A 17,182-nucleotide genomic window follows, 5' to 3' on the forward strand; every position below is an offset into this window, starting at 1 on the left:
AGCTAAGCCTAATCAGACTTGCCTGTGCTAATGGTTCTCATAGGCAAAGTAAAATTCTACAAATAACTTTGCTTGTTATGCGCTCCCCTCAAATTATACAATTGATTTAGTTATTATGTTTGAGTCGCTCAGATAGCATATGAACATGGCATAAGCCATGACAGAATTGCAGGAATTTAGCTTTAAAACTCCACATTTTCTTTATAGCCCCATGGCAATTGCTGGAAATTACTGTAGCTTTAAAGTAACTGTCCATTGTTTCCAGATGTCTATGAAATACCACAGCTTTTCTGCGTTTGGATAGTGTGGGCGTACCCCAAAAACAGAATGGTGTGGGTGTATACCAGTCATTAAAAATATGAATGTGTCTAGACTGCTGATTGATGGAGGATGATATCATTCTCTGAGGCAAAAGCATTTTTAAGGCGGTCTGTTTTGGCCACACAGGCAGCCAATTCAGATTTTTTTCCCCCACTAATTGGTCTTTTGACCAATCAGATCAGCTCCGTAAAATATTTGATGTGATTGGTCAGAAGACCAATTCGGTTTTTTTTTCTTCCAATTTATGCTTTGGCCACAAATACGAATTTAAGATGAATCAATAAAATTAATTTGGGTATGAATCAACAAAATATTACATTTGAAAATTATGTATTTTCTCAACTTGTCTCATATGTTCCTTCAACTAGAAATTATTATTTGGGCGTCTTCACTAAAAAAGGCTGCGGAGCTAGTTACACACACAGTGCATCACAAACAACTTTAGCATTATAGCTAATTATCAACGTTGCAACTTTTTACTACTTTTTAACTACTTTGCAACTACTTAACATATTAACTAACACTTCCCATAACCCTAAACCTTTAACCTTAGCCCTAACCTTAACTCATAACCGTAACCCCTAGCTTAGCAAACATTAGCCACCGAGCTAACGTTAGCGTTGCCACCTAGCTAATGTTAGCCGCAACAAATTGCCATTTGTAACATATCAGCTGTTCTGCAAATTTGTAACATATTGTATGAATTTGGAAGTTGTAAGATATCATATGAAATGTAATTCATAACACATCATACGAAATGAATGATGGACATCCACAAATTAATACCTACCATATGAAACGTAACATATCATACTAATTAGAGAGTCCCAAATTTATGTTTACTATGTTACGTCTGAGTCCATGTTGCATAGAGAGGACCACAATGGAATTAGGTGAATTAAAAAAACAGAGAGAGGATGCTTGACATATGGAAACTGAGAGAGTGAATGACATAGGGGTGTGGTGGCTGGGTAGCGGATGGATGGATTGATTGATTGAAGAAGAGTTGAATTGAGGATGTAAGCACTAAGCAGCTAGCCCGGCTAGTTTAAGAGGTTGAATGGCCACTGCTGTCCTTCGGAAGCATATCCTGCTGCTGCTGCTACTGCAAACAACCCTCTTCTGCTCTGCCTAGTGCCTGGTGACTGGAGCTACGGTCAATGCTATCAGGAATCCTTGGGACGTCCCAACTCTGACGTTACCCCATTAAAGTTGACATTTAAAACGATAAGGGTGGAGGATATTAGGGTTAGCTAAGAGTAATGCTTAAGGTTAGGGTAGGGGTTAAGGTTTAGGGTAGGGACATCGCAAAGGATTCCAGATAGCACTAATCCTGGAGCTACATTGTTTGAGCTACTGCTTTCTCTCTCTCTCTCTCTCTCACTCTCTCTCTCTCTCTCTCTCTCTCTCTCATCCCCCCCTCCTAACTCTGACTTTCCTTACCGCTCCTTCACCACTCTCCTTCCTTCCCTCTGTCCTGCCCCCCCCTATCTCTCTACCAAGTCTACTGCTACTACTGCTGCTGCAGTTGCTTCTAGCCTGCCCAGAGCCTTTTGGTCTGCCTGTCTCTCTCCCTGTTCCTCTGGATTATAAAATTTTCAGTAGCTTTGCAGCAGTTTAGTCATGCGTTACAAAAAGGTCTCTTGCATGCGGGTGTGTCTGTGTGAGACTGTGTGTTGGTGGTGTGATGTGTGTTTGTGTGCATATGTGTATTGTGTTTGTTCATAAATGTGTCTCTCCTTATATGTAAGTGCATATGTAGCACAACTTGTGTGCGTGTGTGTGCACAAGCAACTGCTTCTTTCCAATGTAATGTCATATTGGTATTCTTGGCATATCTAAATGGCAATTGGTACATGTCCAAGTGTATCACACTACAGCTGGACCTGTGTGGTTGGCTTGTAATGTTCAGAATATATGACAGCATTAATGCCGGTGGCCCGCTATCCTGACCCATATGTATATATATATATATATATATATATATACACAGTACCAGTCTAAAGTATATATACACAAAAGTTTGGACACACCTCATTCAAGGTTTTCACCAGACCCCAATTGAGATGGTTTGGGATGAGTTGAACTGCAGAGTGAAGGAAAAGCAGCCAACAAGTGCTCAGCATATGTGGGAACTCCTTCAAGACGGTTGGAAAAGCATTCCAGGTGAAGCTGGTTGAGAGAATGCCAAGAGTGTGCAAAGCTGTCATCAAGGCAAAGGGAGGCTACTTTGAAGAATCTAAAATCTATTTTGATTTGATGAACACTTTTTTGGTTACTACATGATTCCATATGTGTTATTTCATAGTTTTGATGTCTTCACTATTATTCTACAATGTAGAAAAAATAGTAAAAATAAAGAAAAACCCTTGAATGAGTAGGTGTGTCCAAACTTTTGACTGATACTGTACATACAGTACAGCTCCAGGAGTTAGCACTGTACTGTAGTTAGCACTGTACTGTAGTTAATGACTTACTCAACATCACTCAATCCTGCCTTACTTACATCAGGCTCTGATTTGAATTGCAATCAAATTAAGGTATGCTAGCCATGTGACTGAAACAAGACAAGTCATATGATTTCCATCCTGTGTCTTGTACAGTATTATTCCCCATAGCACTTTTCTATAATAACTGTACAATATTTCATACATAACTGTACAGGATGTATACAAAATTGCATGTTAGAGCATGTCAGCTGAGGATGATATAGTGTGCTCGCGGTATATGGCCTCTCTCTCTTTCTTTCTCTCCTCTCCTCTCCTCTCCTCTCATCTCCTCTCTGTGAAAGACTAGATGGGGAGCCCAGTTTGAGGTCTCCCAATGGGGCTGGGACACTCTCTCCTCTCATCTCCTCTCTTCTGTCTTTGGGCTAAAACACTGGTCCGTGGTCTATGCTCTGCAAGGCGTAATGCAGGGAAGCCTTGTCTTGTTAAAAGCACAAGGGTACATATCACTTTTGCAAATGCACACAGGGTCTCATTAAAGTTTCATGCAAATTGTCATGTTTTATTGAAACAATTATGAGGTTATCTGCTGAAAGAGGTTGGCCAGCCCCTTCCTCCTCCGTCGGTCCCTCTGCTTGCTTCCACCCCTTTCAAAACCACTACAGCCATCAACGGCAGGCAGGGCAGGACACAATGTAGAGGCAGGAGCTGAAACATTACGACAGGACATTTCTCTACACACTGCACATTTCCCGTTATGATTGGGTGAGAGGGGCTGATGTGTAAAACTCAGAGATTAGAGGCTGCCTCTGCCCTGCATCGAGTTTGCCTGGTGGCCATTTTCAGGATGTTGCATAGTACAGTATTTCAAAGCTGTAGTTTACCTATGTTGATCTGATGTAAGATAAAGTGGAGAATTAGAAAATGATAGATTTATGATTTTTGTTAGTGAAAGGTGATTTTTTTTTTTTATATACACAAAACCAACAGTATATATTCTGGTAGAATAGAATACCGGTATTGGGAATTTTCTGTTCAAATAATAGATGAATGTCTATATTATACATAAAAGTTTGGTATGATGTATGTTGTAGACCTATGTTTTATCTGACATTTTTGTGAGCACATATGGATGGATGAACCACCTCTAGCTATTTTGGGTGTGCATGCCTTAAATACTTCAATATTTCACTTCTCTGTTTCTCTTGATCCCTTTCTCGTTGTTTCTTTCTCTCCACAGACATTCATAGTGCTAAACAGAGGGAAGACAATCTTCCGCTTTAGTGCCAACCCTGCCTTGTACATCATAAGTCCTTTTAATCTTTTCAGGCGAATAGCTATAAAAATTTTGATACATTCATATCCTTTCAAATGGTGTCCTACCAGGAGAGACAACAGTCTTTCCTGTTCGTTTAGAGTATTCACGGGGATGTTGCTCCTTCTGTTTCTGCTGCATGCTGCTATAACTGTTCATATGGCTACTGCTTCAGTGTTGGTAGTATAGACTGTATCATGTCATGGGTTGATGTTCAAAATGGCACCCTATCCGCTTTATAGTGCACTATATGGAATAAGCCAGGGTGAAGTTTTTGGATGCACAGTCAGCGCTATAGAGTCTGAAAGCTGCAGATATCAGCAAGGGCAAGACTGTTAAACCACAGTGGGGAAAAATACATGGATATGCTCTTTAAATTGAAGATTAAACCACCAATGAGAATGGGTAAATGCCAAAGTAGATGATCCTTAATCTTGGAAAGAGTACATGTATGGTTTTACATTTAATCAATCCTTAACCTGACAACCATAAACCCTCTTACTAAGCCCCCTTGTAGAGGGGCTTCTAAAGTCTTCTAAAAAAAGAGGGATTACTTTTTCTTCTTTCCCTTTTTTTGGGAGACTTCTAGTATCTATTAACCCAGGCTAGCACCCAATGATTTCCACAGAAACCTTTAGGTAACGTAGACATACCTATGTTTACGCTTACGGAACTGATCAGAGCAGATTGCTAAATTGGGAGAGGGGAGGAGTGGAGGGCTAGTGTAAGAGTGACTTCGATAAGAATGCAGGTATTAATCCAGTATTATTCAGTTATAGTGTATTAAGACTTGTTCTGATAAATTACCCCCTTATAATGTATTATTTCCTCAGGATGACTCTCAGCCATGGAGAAGGGGAGGGAACTCTGACTAATAATGATGTCACATCCCGTCTTTAGATGTTAAAAGAAGGGATAGCTATTGTCTACCAATATAAGAGTAGGTCAGATGGCTTAGTCCATACATCCTACATCCATCGATCTATTAAGATGATGAAAATAGCACTGAAACAGATCCTCATTCGTGATCCTGACCTGGGCACTGACTTATAGACATTATATATCGCTACAGACTCAACAGGTAGATGTATAGGCATATGCAGTTACAAAATGTGTATTTGACCCACAGTCCATCCATGCACCCACAAGAGATTGTGCTCGAATACCACAGACAATCTGTTTTGAAGTATTACTTTGAGATTTCAGAGTGAAATTAATATGGGGGTTGCTGCTATTTTAACAGTCACACAAATCCAGGCCTCAAAGTCATAACGCTTCTCAGACTAGGACTGCTGATCTCGAATCAGTTTTAAGTTATAATGAATACAAATATATGGACAGGGAGGACCTGATCTTAGATCAGCACTCATACTGTGAGACATTTTGTGAATACTGGCCTGAAAAGTATTAGTTATTGAAATTGTTGGTACTATAAGGCCTACTACTTCAAGGTTAATCCTGTCTTGAGAAGTTTGATCATGTCAATCACTTCCGAGATTGGACTTCCCACTCAGCAACAATCACAGCCTGCCATGTGGGTCTGCTGACACATCAGGGTTGCATCTCAATAGTCTAAAGATGTGTCCTCTCCTTGTCTCCTACTGGTCGCTTCTCTTCTCTTTGTCATTAAACCACTAGACAGGTGAGATGTAATTCATTGCTAGATAGACTCCGTTTTGATTTTCACATGGTCTGTTTTGAGATCACTGTAGATAAAGGAAATGAGACATAGAGGAGAGGAAGTCACTTTAGAATATTGAAATACATCCCTGATTGCTCTACTGCTGACATTGGAGTTTCCTTCACACTACCACATTTTTTTCCTGTGGTGAAGCCTTGTTAGTCTTGAAATGTATAGTGCAGTATGGTTCATGGTTACATCCCAAATGGCACCATTATAGTGCACTATGTTTGACCAGGGCCCACAGGGATCTATACAGGGAATAGGGTGCTGTCCACTCCCACCACCTATACATTAGTTAAATATTTAATGGGAAATAATGGTTTTAGGGGGAACCTATATGTGACCTGTGGACACACTTAACCCATTGTACTAGTATTTCAGTTAGTGTTAAGTTAATCTACTATGAAAAGTCCATTAGGATATATTTTTAGCTAGATTTGTTCATTCTTGCCTTTTGCAGATGTATGAATAGTTCTACAAATATAGGATCTTAATTTGAGCCAGTTTGCTACAGCAGGAACATTATCCTGCAGCAACAGGAAATTATAATTAATGGACATTTTTTTTGTAGGGGTCGATACATTTTTCATAAGGAAAAATCAGAAGCCTTTTTAATCGTCACATACACGTTTTAAATATCCTGCATTGCAGGAAAGTTCTCCTGCAACAGGGTGATCAGATTAAGGTCCTAAATCTGTATCTATAGTATGCAGTAGCATGGTTCAGTAGTACTACAGTAGTAGGATATGGGTCATTCTACAGAAGGGGTGCAAAAAAGAATACCATTTGGATCCTATTTTTCCCAAACTTTCAGCAATATATAATTTATACTACTCTCACACTTTGCTTGTATTGCATATTTGAAATATTTACCTGAATTCCTTACCGCTCCACTAAATTTGTCGCTACCGAGACATAGTGAAGAAGTAATAGAGAGCCATGCACAGCCACCGCTCAATATAAATAGGTGCATAAACAATGACTTTGTACTGTTTTAATGTAACAATATGTTTGTAATAGCCTTTGGTTGAATTAGAACATACAGTACAGTATCATGATGTAAATAAATGTCCTAAGTTTGGAGACAACTGTTTTTTTTTTATTGTTTTTTTTGGGGTTGGGACTGCAATTTGCACCACTTCTGTCGAGTCATCCATATCTCCTATGAGAGAGAGTGAAAAGAGTGTACATCATCTGCATGAACCGAATGGAAAATGACCATCAAACGTAATGTGATAGATAGTCAACTGTTTTGGATGACATTTTTGGGTTTGTTTCCCACTGTGAATCTCTGGACTTTTCCTTAATTCATTTCCTCACTCTTTTCAGCATGATCATTATGTGTACTATTTTGACCAACTGTATATTCATGACTTTTAGTGATCCTCCTGAGTGGTCCAAACAAGTAGAGTAAGTACACGTTTATTATATTTATCTACACAAGTACATAGTAAATACTAGAACAAGTTTATTATGCATGTCTCAACCAACATCAGTTCAATTTTATCATTGGTGTACTACTAACCGTGCTCAAAAGTCGTAGGTTGTGTCTGAAATCTTTCTCGCCTACTACTTACTAAAACTACATACCGTGTAATAAAATGAAATCCTGCCAATTAGGCCATACTCATTTCCAACATACTATAAAACGGTCTATTTAGAACGCAAGTTGGGTATTAGGACGACGCCTTAGTGTTTCACCAGTGCACCATTTCAACAGATAAAAACTCTTTGTTGTTCATGGATTTGATCAATTGCTAATTCTGATCATGCTTCCATGCTTCTGTCTTCCAGGTACACGTTCACAGGGATTTATACGTTTGAATCTCTTGTAAAAATTGTCGCTCGAGGATTCTGTATAGATGGGTTTACATTCCTAAGGGATCCATGGAACTGGCTGGATTTCATGGTCATTTCTATGGCGTAAGTATCAGACTCATACCTACCTGTTCCTTCTTGTAAGAAATACTTAGCATTATTACTGTGTGAGATCATTGAGTAGAGCATAAATACATCTCAAGTTATTTTTACTGTCCAGTCTTTCTTTCTTTCTCTTTACATTGGGAAAGAGTGGTTCAATCAGGTGTTTACAGAAAGGTTCCTGACTGTTCCTGTATACTTCCTTATCTCTCCCCCATTTTCTTTCTCTCTCTCTCTCTCTCAATCTCCATCTCCTCAATTTACTCTCACCATGTTGAATTTGACGTGATATAGATGTATATAGATGTATAGTTACTAATACATGACATTTTTTACAAACTAACTATAACGCTAACTATTTATAACTATATACTACCATGTTTTGGATGATACGTAGAACTAGTTCAGGGACTTGGGCTTTGAATATCTTAAACATCAAGAGGTGCTTCTGTTGAACCACTACATTTGTGATTGTATCTGTGTGTAAATAACAAGAGTTTGTAACTTTGATTTGATTCTGCAGGTATATAACAGAGTTTGTAAACCTAGGCAATGTCTCAGCTCTGCGCACGTTCAGAGTGTTGAGGGCATTGAAAACTATTTCTGTAATTCCAGGTAAGACAGGATGGGGGATGGGGGTTTGGTCCATGGGGTCAGTGTTAGGTGTATTGTGGGTTGTGTTTTTTCTTTCCTTTTTCCTTTCCTCCCCTTCAGTGGACAGGCTCTGTGAGTGGCGTCGTGGTTACTTCCTGGTTCGGTGCGTGCGTAGCGTGCGTGGTGGTGTTGTGGTGCTCTTGCGTGTGGTTTTGTCATTGGTGTTTGTTTGTGTGTGATCCTTCCCCTGTTTACAGATATATAACAGAGTTTGTGGACCTGGGCAATGTCTCTGCGCTGAGAACATTCAGAGTTCTCCGAGCATTGAAAACTATCTCTGTCATACCAGGTGAGATTCAGTTTAAACACTAAGGCTGATACTTATATCTCACCCTTTTACTTTTCTTATACTCACTATTATTATAATTTGTAAGCAACAAAAAAAAGATTTGGAAATAATAATCATTTTTATTTATTTTTTTCCAAAATGATCAAAAATGGTACTAATACATTTTTGATAGGCTTTGCAGTCTACTCCAGGGCCCTCAAACGTGTCTGCACTCTCTTCTACTAAAACTCTCATCCTAAATAAGGCTCTAGTTTCCAAGGCAGCTGTGGTTCTCCTCAGAAATTGCTGTAAGCCGCTGCAAATGGCTATTATAAAGAAAAGGACACTGACAGTACCAGTCCGATAGCATATCACTAGAATACAACCAGAGACGAAGTCAAATATATATGTTGATTATATATGGGATACATTTTTCTTTAGCTTAACATAAGGAATAGCTTATAGTTAACTAACCTTTACTAATTCGCTGTACTATACACTTTGTCGAAGACAGTTGAGCTCATCAGCTACAGTAAAGCTCATCCATAGTACTTTCACCATTAGATAAAGCCTCCAGGTTTTTCGGGAAGATGAAGATAATTATTCATATAATATAAAAATAACTTGATAATTGGCTTGGGAGAAAATATTCAATTATCCAAATTCATTTACATTATTTATTACAAAGGATGGAAATTTCCGAATTTTACTCTATGTATCCGACTTGAAGAAGAAAGCTAAGAGAAAGCTAAGAGTATGTTGACGTCAAGTTGAGAGCTGACATAGCTCTTAGCGACAGCCCACAGAATATATCCAGAAACATATATATAGAGAGTTAGACCAGGTTTTAGAACGGCTGCCATGTTAGCCTCCATATAGAACTGTACTCTTGAATTGTTGGTGTTGATGTAACAATACGAGAGCACCTCCGACAAATGACCTATGAAATGACCCACTGTAAACAAGCAAAACAGAGCAGCGAATTGAACAGACTTTCTTAGTGATTAGCATTCTGGATAACGTGTTGTATCTTCAACAAATTGCATATCTGCTTTCACGTCTTAATAGGTTTTGAAAACTATCCGAAATAAACAGCCTCCCAAGTGGCGCAGTGGTCTAAGGCGTCACTACAGACCCATGTTCGATTCCGGGCTGTGTCACAACCAGCTGTAACCGGGAGTCCGGTAGGGCGGCGCACAATTGGCCCAGCGTTGTCCGGGTTAGGGGAGGGCTTTACTTGGCTCATCGCGGTCTAGCGACTCCTTGTGGTGGGCAGGGTGCCTGCAGGCTGACTTCGGTCGTCAGTTGAACGGTGTTTCCTCCGACATATTGGTGCGGCTGACTTCCGGGTTGGGCGGGTGTTAAGAAGTGCGGTTTGGCAGGTCATGTTTCGGAGGACGCATGACTCGACCTTCGCCTCTCCCCAGCCCGTTGGGGAGTTGCAAGATAAGATCGCAATTGGATATCACGAAATTGGGGAGAAAAAAGGGCAAAATAAAACAAAAAAAATAGAAATGTAAAAAATAAACAGCACAAATGGAAGCATTAATAATAACTTAATAATCGCTATGGAGGAAAAAAGTGGCGTCTCGGAACGTATGGCTGTGAACTCTCTATATATATGGCTGTGAATATATCTATTATTGATGAAGACTGCCAAGCCTAGTTTGTGGACATATTTTATGCTGCATGATGCTTTTTAGTCACTTGCTTTACAGTATTAGCCTACCAAGAAGCTTGGCTGATATCAAAATGGCATTGAAATCGTTTGTTTTTCGGTTGCTGTTTTGTTTATTTTGATGATACATTTTTAGAAATAATACTTGACAAGAAAGTAGAACACGAGCATATTTTCTGCTGATATTCTAAAGCGTTGTAGAATGCTGATGGGGGGACTGAATGACCCACTAACCTTTAATTGAGTCAACTCATACGGTACCTACAGTACATACAGTACCAGTCAAAAGTTTGGACACACACACTCATTCAAGGGTTTTTCTTTATTTTTACTGTTTTCCCGTTTGTAGAATAATAGTGAAGACATCAAAACTATGAAATAACACAAATTGAATCATGTAGTAAACAAAAAAGTGTTAAACAAATCCAAATATATTTTAGATTTGAGATTCTTCAAAGTAGCCACCCTTTGCCTTGATGACAGCTTTGCACACTCTTGGCATTCTCTCAACCAGCTTCATGAGGTAGTCACCTGGAATGCATTTCAATTAACAGCTGTGCCTTGTTAAAAGTTCATTTGTGGGATTTCTTTCCTTCTTAAGGAAAAGTTGTGTTGTGACAAGGTAGGGGAGGTATACAGAAGATAGCCCTATTTGGTAAAAGTCCATATTATGGCAAGAACAGCTCAAATATGCAAAGAGAAACGACATTCCATCATTACTTTAAGACATGAAGGTCAGTCAATCTTGAAAATATCAAGAACTTTGAAAGTTTGTTCAAGTGCAAAAACCATCAAGCGCTATGATGAATCTGCCTCTCATGAGGACCGACATAGGAAAGGAAGACACAGAGTTACCTCTGCTGCAGAGGATAAGTTCATTAGAGTTAACTGCACCTCAGATTGCAGCCCAAATAAATTACGGAGTTCAAGTAACAGACACATCTCAACATCAACCGTTTAGGGGAGACTGTGTGAATCAGGCCTTCATGGTTGAATTGCTTCAAAGAAACTACTAACTACTAAAGTACACCAATAATAACAAGAGACTTACTTGGGCCGAGAACCAGAAGCAATTAGACTGTTAGACTGGTGGAAATCTGTAATTTGGTCTGGAGTCCAAATTTGAGATTTTTTTTTTCCCAACTGCCGTGTTTTTGTGAGATGCAGAGTAGGTGAACGGATGAGCTCTGCATGTGTGGTTCCCACAGTGAAGCATGGAGGAGGAGGTGTGATGGTGTGGGGGTGCTTTGCTGGTGACACTGTCAGTGATTTATTTAGAATTCAAGGCACACTTAACCAGCATGGCTAGCACAGCGTTCTGCACCGATAAGGCATCACATCTGGTTTGCGCTTAGTGGGACTATCATTTGTTTTTCAACAGGACAATGACCCAACACACCTCCAGGCTGTGTAAAGGCTATTTGACAAAGAAGGCGGGTGATGGAGTGCTGCATCAGATGACCTGGCCTCCACAATCACCCTACCTCAACCCAATTGAGATGGTTTGGGATGAGTTGGACCGCAGAGTGAAGGAAAAGCAGCCAACAAGTGCTAAGCATATGTGGGAACTCCTTCAAGACTGTTGGAAAAGCATTCCAGGTGAAGCTGGTTGAGAGAATGCCAAGAGTGTGCAAAGCTGTCGTCAAAGCAAAGGGTGGCTACTTTGAAGAATCTAAAATATATTTGGATTTGTTTAACACTTTTTTGGATACTACATGATTCCAAATGTGTTGTTTCATAGTTGTGATGTCTTCACTATTATTCTACAATGTAGAAAATAGTAAAAATAAAGAAAAACCCTTGAATGAGTGTGTGTGTCTGAACCTGACTGGTACTGTATATGGTATGATATATGAAGGATGGTCAAATGTGGTTCTTTATCCTCAGCACACAAAGCTGGGCAAAACTGGTTGAAATTACCTAATGATAACTTCATGCTGAAATGACATCATGATGACCTGTTTCTGGTTGTAATGATGTCATTTTAACCTGTTTACTCACTGGGTTATTGTTCTTCTCACAGATACGAGTAACTGCTGTTTTCTCTTATTTTGATGGAACATTTTTGGGGGAATCTGTTGTATTGACAACTCAGGTGATGTCAAAGCAGTGAGGTGCCAAAAATAAACAAATATTTATCTCAGATTAATTTAAAGTAAACGCTGTCTGGATAATAGTCAATGGCCGTGTCCGAAGTCTCGCCTACCACTTACTAAAACTACTTAATGTGGGGTAATCATACTACATACTTTTTTAGAAAGTACTGTGTAGTAAAAATGTATGCAGTAAAAAGAAATATCAACATACTATTAAGTATGTGATGATGGGTATGCTTAGGCAAACAAACTATGAAGGGAAATAAGTGCCTACTGTTAACACAGATTTTGTTGCTTAATAAAATATATATTTTTCGAAAAGCAGTGTTTTCCCCCCTCTGTTGAGTTAAAATTAGTGTATTGAATTATATTTTATTTATATATTTTTTTGTAGTTAACTCTTAAAAACTAAAGTCTACACTGTAACGGAAAACTGTAAATTATACGGTAATGTTTTGTATTATCAACAGTAAAATACGTTTTATTGCAGCATACTGTAAATTATGGTGCATTGTGGGAAAATGTTGTGGCCTGGGAAATAATTGCTGTATTTTGAATGGTTCTGTAATTTCACCCCACAGAATACAGTACAGTACCGTATGTTTACAGTGCCAAAAACCTTTTGACCGCTAGTGAGTGCATGGTATTGTTGTTACTGATGCATTAACATATTTTGTGTCGTGCCTTGTAAGAGGCTATATTTGTTGCACCCTTAAGTGAGAATGCTGTACCAATTTAATTTGTGTGTGGTTACAGTGCCCCATCAATTAAACATTTACAGTGGACAGATTGGAGTGGCAGCGTCTTAAACCTTAAATGGTTGAGCATTTTGCCATGTCCCTTTGGTTTGTTTTCCCTGTAGTCGCTGCAAGTTTGGAAGCCTTTGTTAAGGCCTCTAGAAGTGCAGTTGATATAAAACACCAACTATTCATTAATATGCTGTAATGTTTGTAAACACTTGATTTAGCAGCCAACCTGCTTGCACCAATCCCTTGTAATGACAGTAAAATACTGTCATTACACAGTACTTGCTTTGATACCATGTAATATGAAATACCAATTTACTGCTAAATTCATGGTAACCCCTGTACAGTGTTGGTATCTTATTTTAATCAAATATTGAAACAAAATGGCATCACAAGTGCCTTTGGGAAAGTATTCAGACCTCTTGACTTTTTTCCACATTTTGTTAGACTACTGCCTTATTCTAAAATGTATAAAATATTGTTTTCCTCTCATCAGTCTACACACAATACCCCATAATGACAAAGCAAAAAACTGTTTTTTAGACATTTTTTCTAATTTATAAAAAATATGGCATTTACATAAGTGTTCAGTCCCTTTACTCAGTACTTTGTTGAAGCACCTTTGGCAGTGACTACAGCCTCAAGTCTTCTTGGGTATGACACTACAAGCTTGGCACACCTGTATTTGGGGAGTTTCTCCCATTCTTTGCAGATCCTCTCAAGCTCTGTCTTCTTGGATGGGGAGCATTGCTGCACTGCTATTTTCAGGTCTCTCCAGAGATCGGGTTCAAGTCTGGGTTCTGGCTGGGCCACTCAAGGACATTCAGAGACTTGTCCCGAAGCCACTCCTGCGTTGTCTTGGCTGTGTGCTTAGGGTTGTTGTCCTGTTGGAAGGTGAACCTTCGCCCCAGTCTGAGGTCCTGAGCACTCTGGAGCACTCTGGATTCATCAAGGATCTCTCTGTACTTACCTCCGTTCAACTTTACCTCGATCCTGACTAGTCTCCCAGTCCCTGCCGCTGAAAAACATCCCCACAGCATGATGCTGCCACCACCATGCTTCACCGTATGGATGATGCCAGGTATCCTCCAGACCTGACGCTTGGCATTCAGGCCAAAGAGTTCAATCTTGGTTTCATCAGACCAGAGAATCTTGTTTCTAATTGTCTGAGAGTCTTTAGGTGCCTTTTGGCAAACTCTAAGCAGGCTGTCATGTGCCTTTTGCTGAGGAGTGGCTTTCGTCTGGTCGCTCTACCATAAAGACCTGATTGATGGAGTGCTGCAGAGATGTATGTCCTTCTGGAAGGTTCTCCCATCTCCACAACTCTGGAGCTCTGTCAGAGTGACCATCAAGTTCTTGGTCACCTCCCGGACCAATGCCCGTATGCTCAGTTTGAGGGGGCGGACAGCTCTAGAAAGAGTGTTGGTGGTTCCAAACTTCTTCCATTTAAGAATAATGGAGGCCCATGTGTTCTTGGGGATCTTCAATGCTGCAGAAATTTTTTGGTACCCTTCCCCAGATCTGTGCCTCGACACAATCCTGTCTCGGCGCTCTACGGACAATTCCTTTGACCTCATGGCTTGGTTTTCGCTCTGGCATGCAATGTCAACTGACAGGTGTGTGCCTTTCCAAATCATGTCCAATCAATTTAATTACCACAGGTGGACTACAATCAAGTTGTAGAAACATCTCAAGGATGATCAATGTTAACAGGATGCCCCTGAGCTCAATTTCGAGTCTCATAGCAAAGGATCTGAATACTCATGTAAATAAAATCCAAATAAAAAAAAATGTTTTCGCTTTGTCATTATGAGGTTTTGTGTGTACAGTGCCTTGCGAAAGTATTCGGCCCCCTTGAACTTTGCGACCTTTTGCCACATTTCAGGCTTCAAACATAAAGATATAAAACTGTATTTTTTTGTGAAGAATCAACAACAAGTGGGACACAATCATGAAGTGGAACGACATTTATTGGATATTTAAAACTTTTTTAACAAATCAAAAACTGAAAAATTGGGCGTGCAAAATTATTCAGCCCCCTTAAGTTAATACTTTGTAGCGCCACCTTTTGCTGCGATTACAGCTGTAAGTCGCTTGGGGTATGTCTCTATCAGTTTTGCACATCGAGAGACTGAAATATTTTCCCATTCCTCCTTGCAAAACAGCTCGAGCTCAGTGAGGTTGGATGGAGAGCATTTGTGAACAGCAGTTTTCAGTTCTTTCCACAGATTCTCGATTGGATTCAGGTCTGGACTTTGACTTGGCCATTCTAACACCTGGATATGTTTATTTTTGAACCATTCCATTGTAGATTTAGCTTTATGTTTTGGATCATTGTCTTGTTGGAAGACAAATCTCCGTCCCAGTCTCAGGTCTTTTGCAGACTCCATCAGGTTTTCTTCCAGAATGGTCCTGTATTTGGCTCCATCCATCTTTCCATCAATTTTAACCATCTTCCCTGTCCCTGCTGAAGAAAAGCAGGCCCAAACCATGATGCTGCCACCACCATGTTTGACAGTGGGGATGGTGTGTTCAGCTGTGTTGCTTTTACGCCAAACATAACGTTTTGCATTGTTGCCAAAAAGTTCCATTTTGGTTTCATCTGACCAGAGCACCTTCTTCCACATGTTTGGTGTGTCTCCCAGGTGGCTTGTGGCAAACTTTAAACGACACTTTTTATGGATATCTTTAAGAAATGGCTTTCTTCTTGCCACTCTTCCATAAAGGCCAGATTTGTGCAATATACGACTGATTGTTGTCCTATGGACAGAATCTCCCACCTCAGCTGTAGATCTCTGCAGTTCATCCAGAGTGATCATGGGCCTCTTGGCTGCATCTCTGATCAGTCTTCTCCTTGTATGAGCTGAAAGTTTAGAGGGACGGCCAGGTCTTGGTAGATTTGCAGTGGTCTGATACTCCTTCCATTTCAATATTATCGCTTGCACAGTGCTCCTTGGGATGTTTAAAGCTTGGGAAATCTTTTTGTATCCAAATCCGGCTTTAAACTTCTTCACAACAGTATCTCGGACCTGCCTGGTGTGTTCCTTGTTCTTCATGATGTTCTCTGCGCTTTTAACGGACCTCTGAGACTATCACAGTGCAGATGCATTTATACGGATACTTGATTACACACAGGTGGATTATATTTATCATCATTAGTCATTTAGGTCAACATTGGATCATTCAGAGATCCTCACTGAACTTCTGGAGAGAGTTTGCTGCACTGAAAGTAAAGGGGCTGAATAATTTTGCACGCCCAATTTTTCAGTTTTTGATTTGTTAAAAAAGTTTGAAATATCCAATAAATGTCGTTCCACTTCATGATTGTGTCCCACTTGTTGTTGATTCTTCACAAAAAAATACAGTTTTATATCTTTATGTTTGAAGCCTGAAATGTGGCAAAAGGTCGCAAAGTTCAAGGGGGCCGAATATTTTTGCAAGGCACTGTAGATTGCTGAGGATCTTTTTTTTTATTTCATCCATTTTAGAATAAGGCTGTAACGTAACAAAATGTTGGAAAAGTCAATGGGTCTGAACACTTTCCGAAGGCACTGTATATATCCTCACTATGATGAGGCTTTGGGTGTAAGGTGCCTCCTTTAATTTCTGCACCAAATCATGTCCCAAAAAATGTATGTACCATAGACTTGCATTGGATTGCTCCAATCATACTCACCTTAAATTGTACTGCTTTATTAAATCAGTAAATGATAAATGTTTAGGCTCCCCTAATGGTATATACAGTATATAACTTAATTAGATTATACATTACTTTTTCTTAAATTATTAAATATTAAATACATTTACCTCAAAATTGTTTTGCTGGAATGACTTTTAGTTTTTGTTTCGAGGAAAAATATTAGATTATTAGTTGAGCAAGAGGTTTGGCAGCCAGGGAAAGTGTCTCAAGTAAAATTGGTGACATAAAGTGGTTTCTGTGAGAAACATAGGCAGGGGGTTAGATAGCCCACGTTCCTCCTTAGAATGCATCATCTAATGTTGTTTCCCACCATTCCTTAATTTTGGTATAGCGCGTCCTCTTATCTGATTATC

The 17,182-nt window shown here is 39.6% G+C and overlaps 1 protein-coding gene across 13 annotated transcripts in view; it reads left to right on the top strand.

The window, feature by feature from the left end:
* LOC110491926 (sodium channel protein type 8 subunit alpha) overlaps positions 1–17,182 on the top strand; it is a 90,068-nt gene that overhangs the window by 22,644 nt on the left and 50,242 nt on the right. For 9 of the 13 annotated variants that reach the window (XM_021565787.2, XM_021565790.2, XM_021565794.2 and 6 more), the window contains exons 3-6: positions 4,009–4,127; positions 7,088–7,177; positions 7,562–7,690; positions 8,539–8,630. In XM_021565787.2, the coding sequence (XP_021421462.1) occupies positions 4,009–4,127; positions 7,088–7,177; positions 7,562–7,690; positions 8,539–8,630 (430 nt within the window). Of the gene's footprint in view, positions 1–4,008; positions 4,128–7,087; positions 7,178–7,561; positions 7,691–8,210; positions 8,303–8,538; positions 8,631–17,182 lie in introns of all 13 variants that reach the window. The other 4 variants (XM_036946813.1, XM_021565792.2, XM_021565800.2 and 1 more) reach the window with 1 other exon arrangement.

The sequence above is a fragment of the Oncorhynchus mykiss genome, chromosome 16 (assembly GCF_013265735.2).
Source record: "Oncorhynchus mykiss isolate Arlee chromosome 16, USDA_OmykA_1.1, whole genome shotgun sequence".
Classification (NCBI taxonomy): domain Eukaryota; kingdom Metazoa; phylum Chordata; class Actinopteri; order Salmoniformes; family Salmonidae; genus Oncorhynchus; species Oncorhynchus mykiss.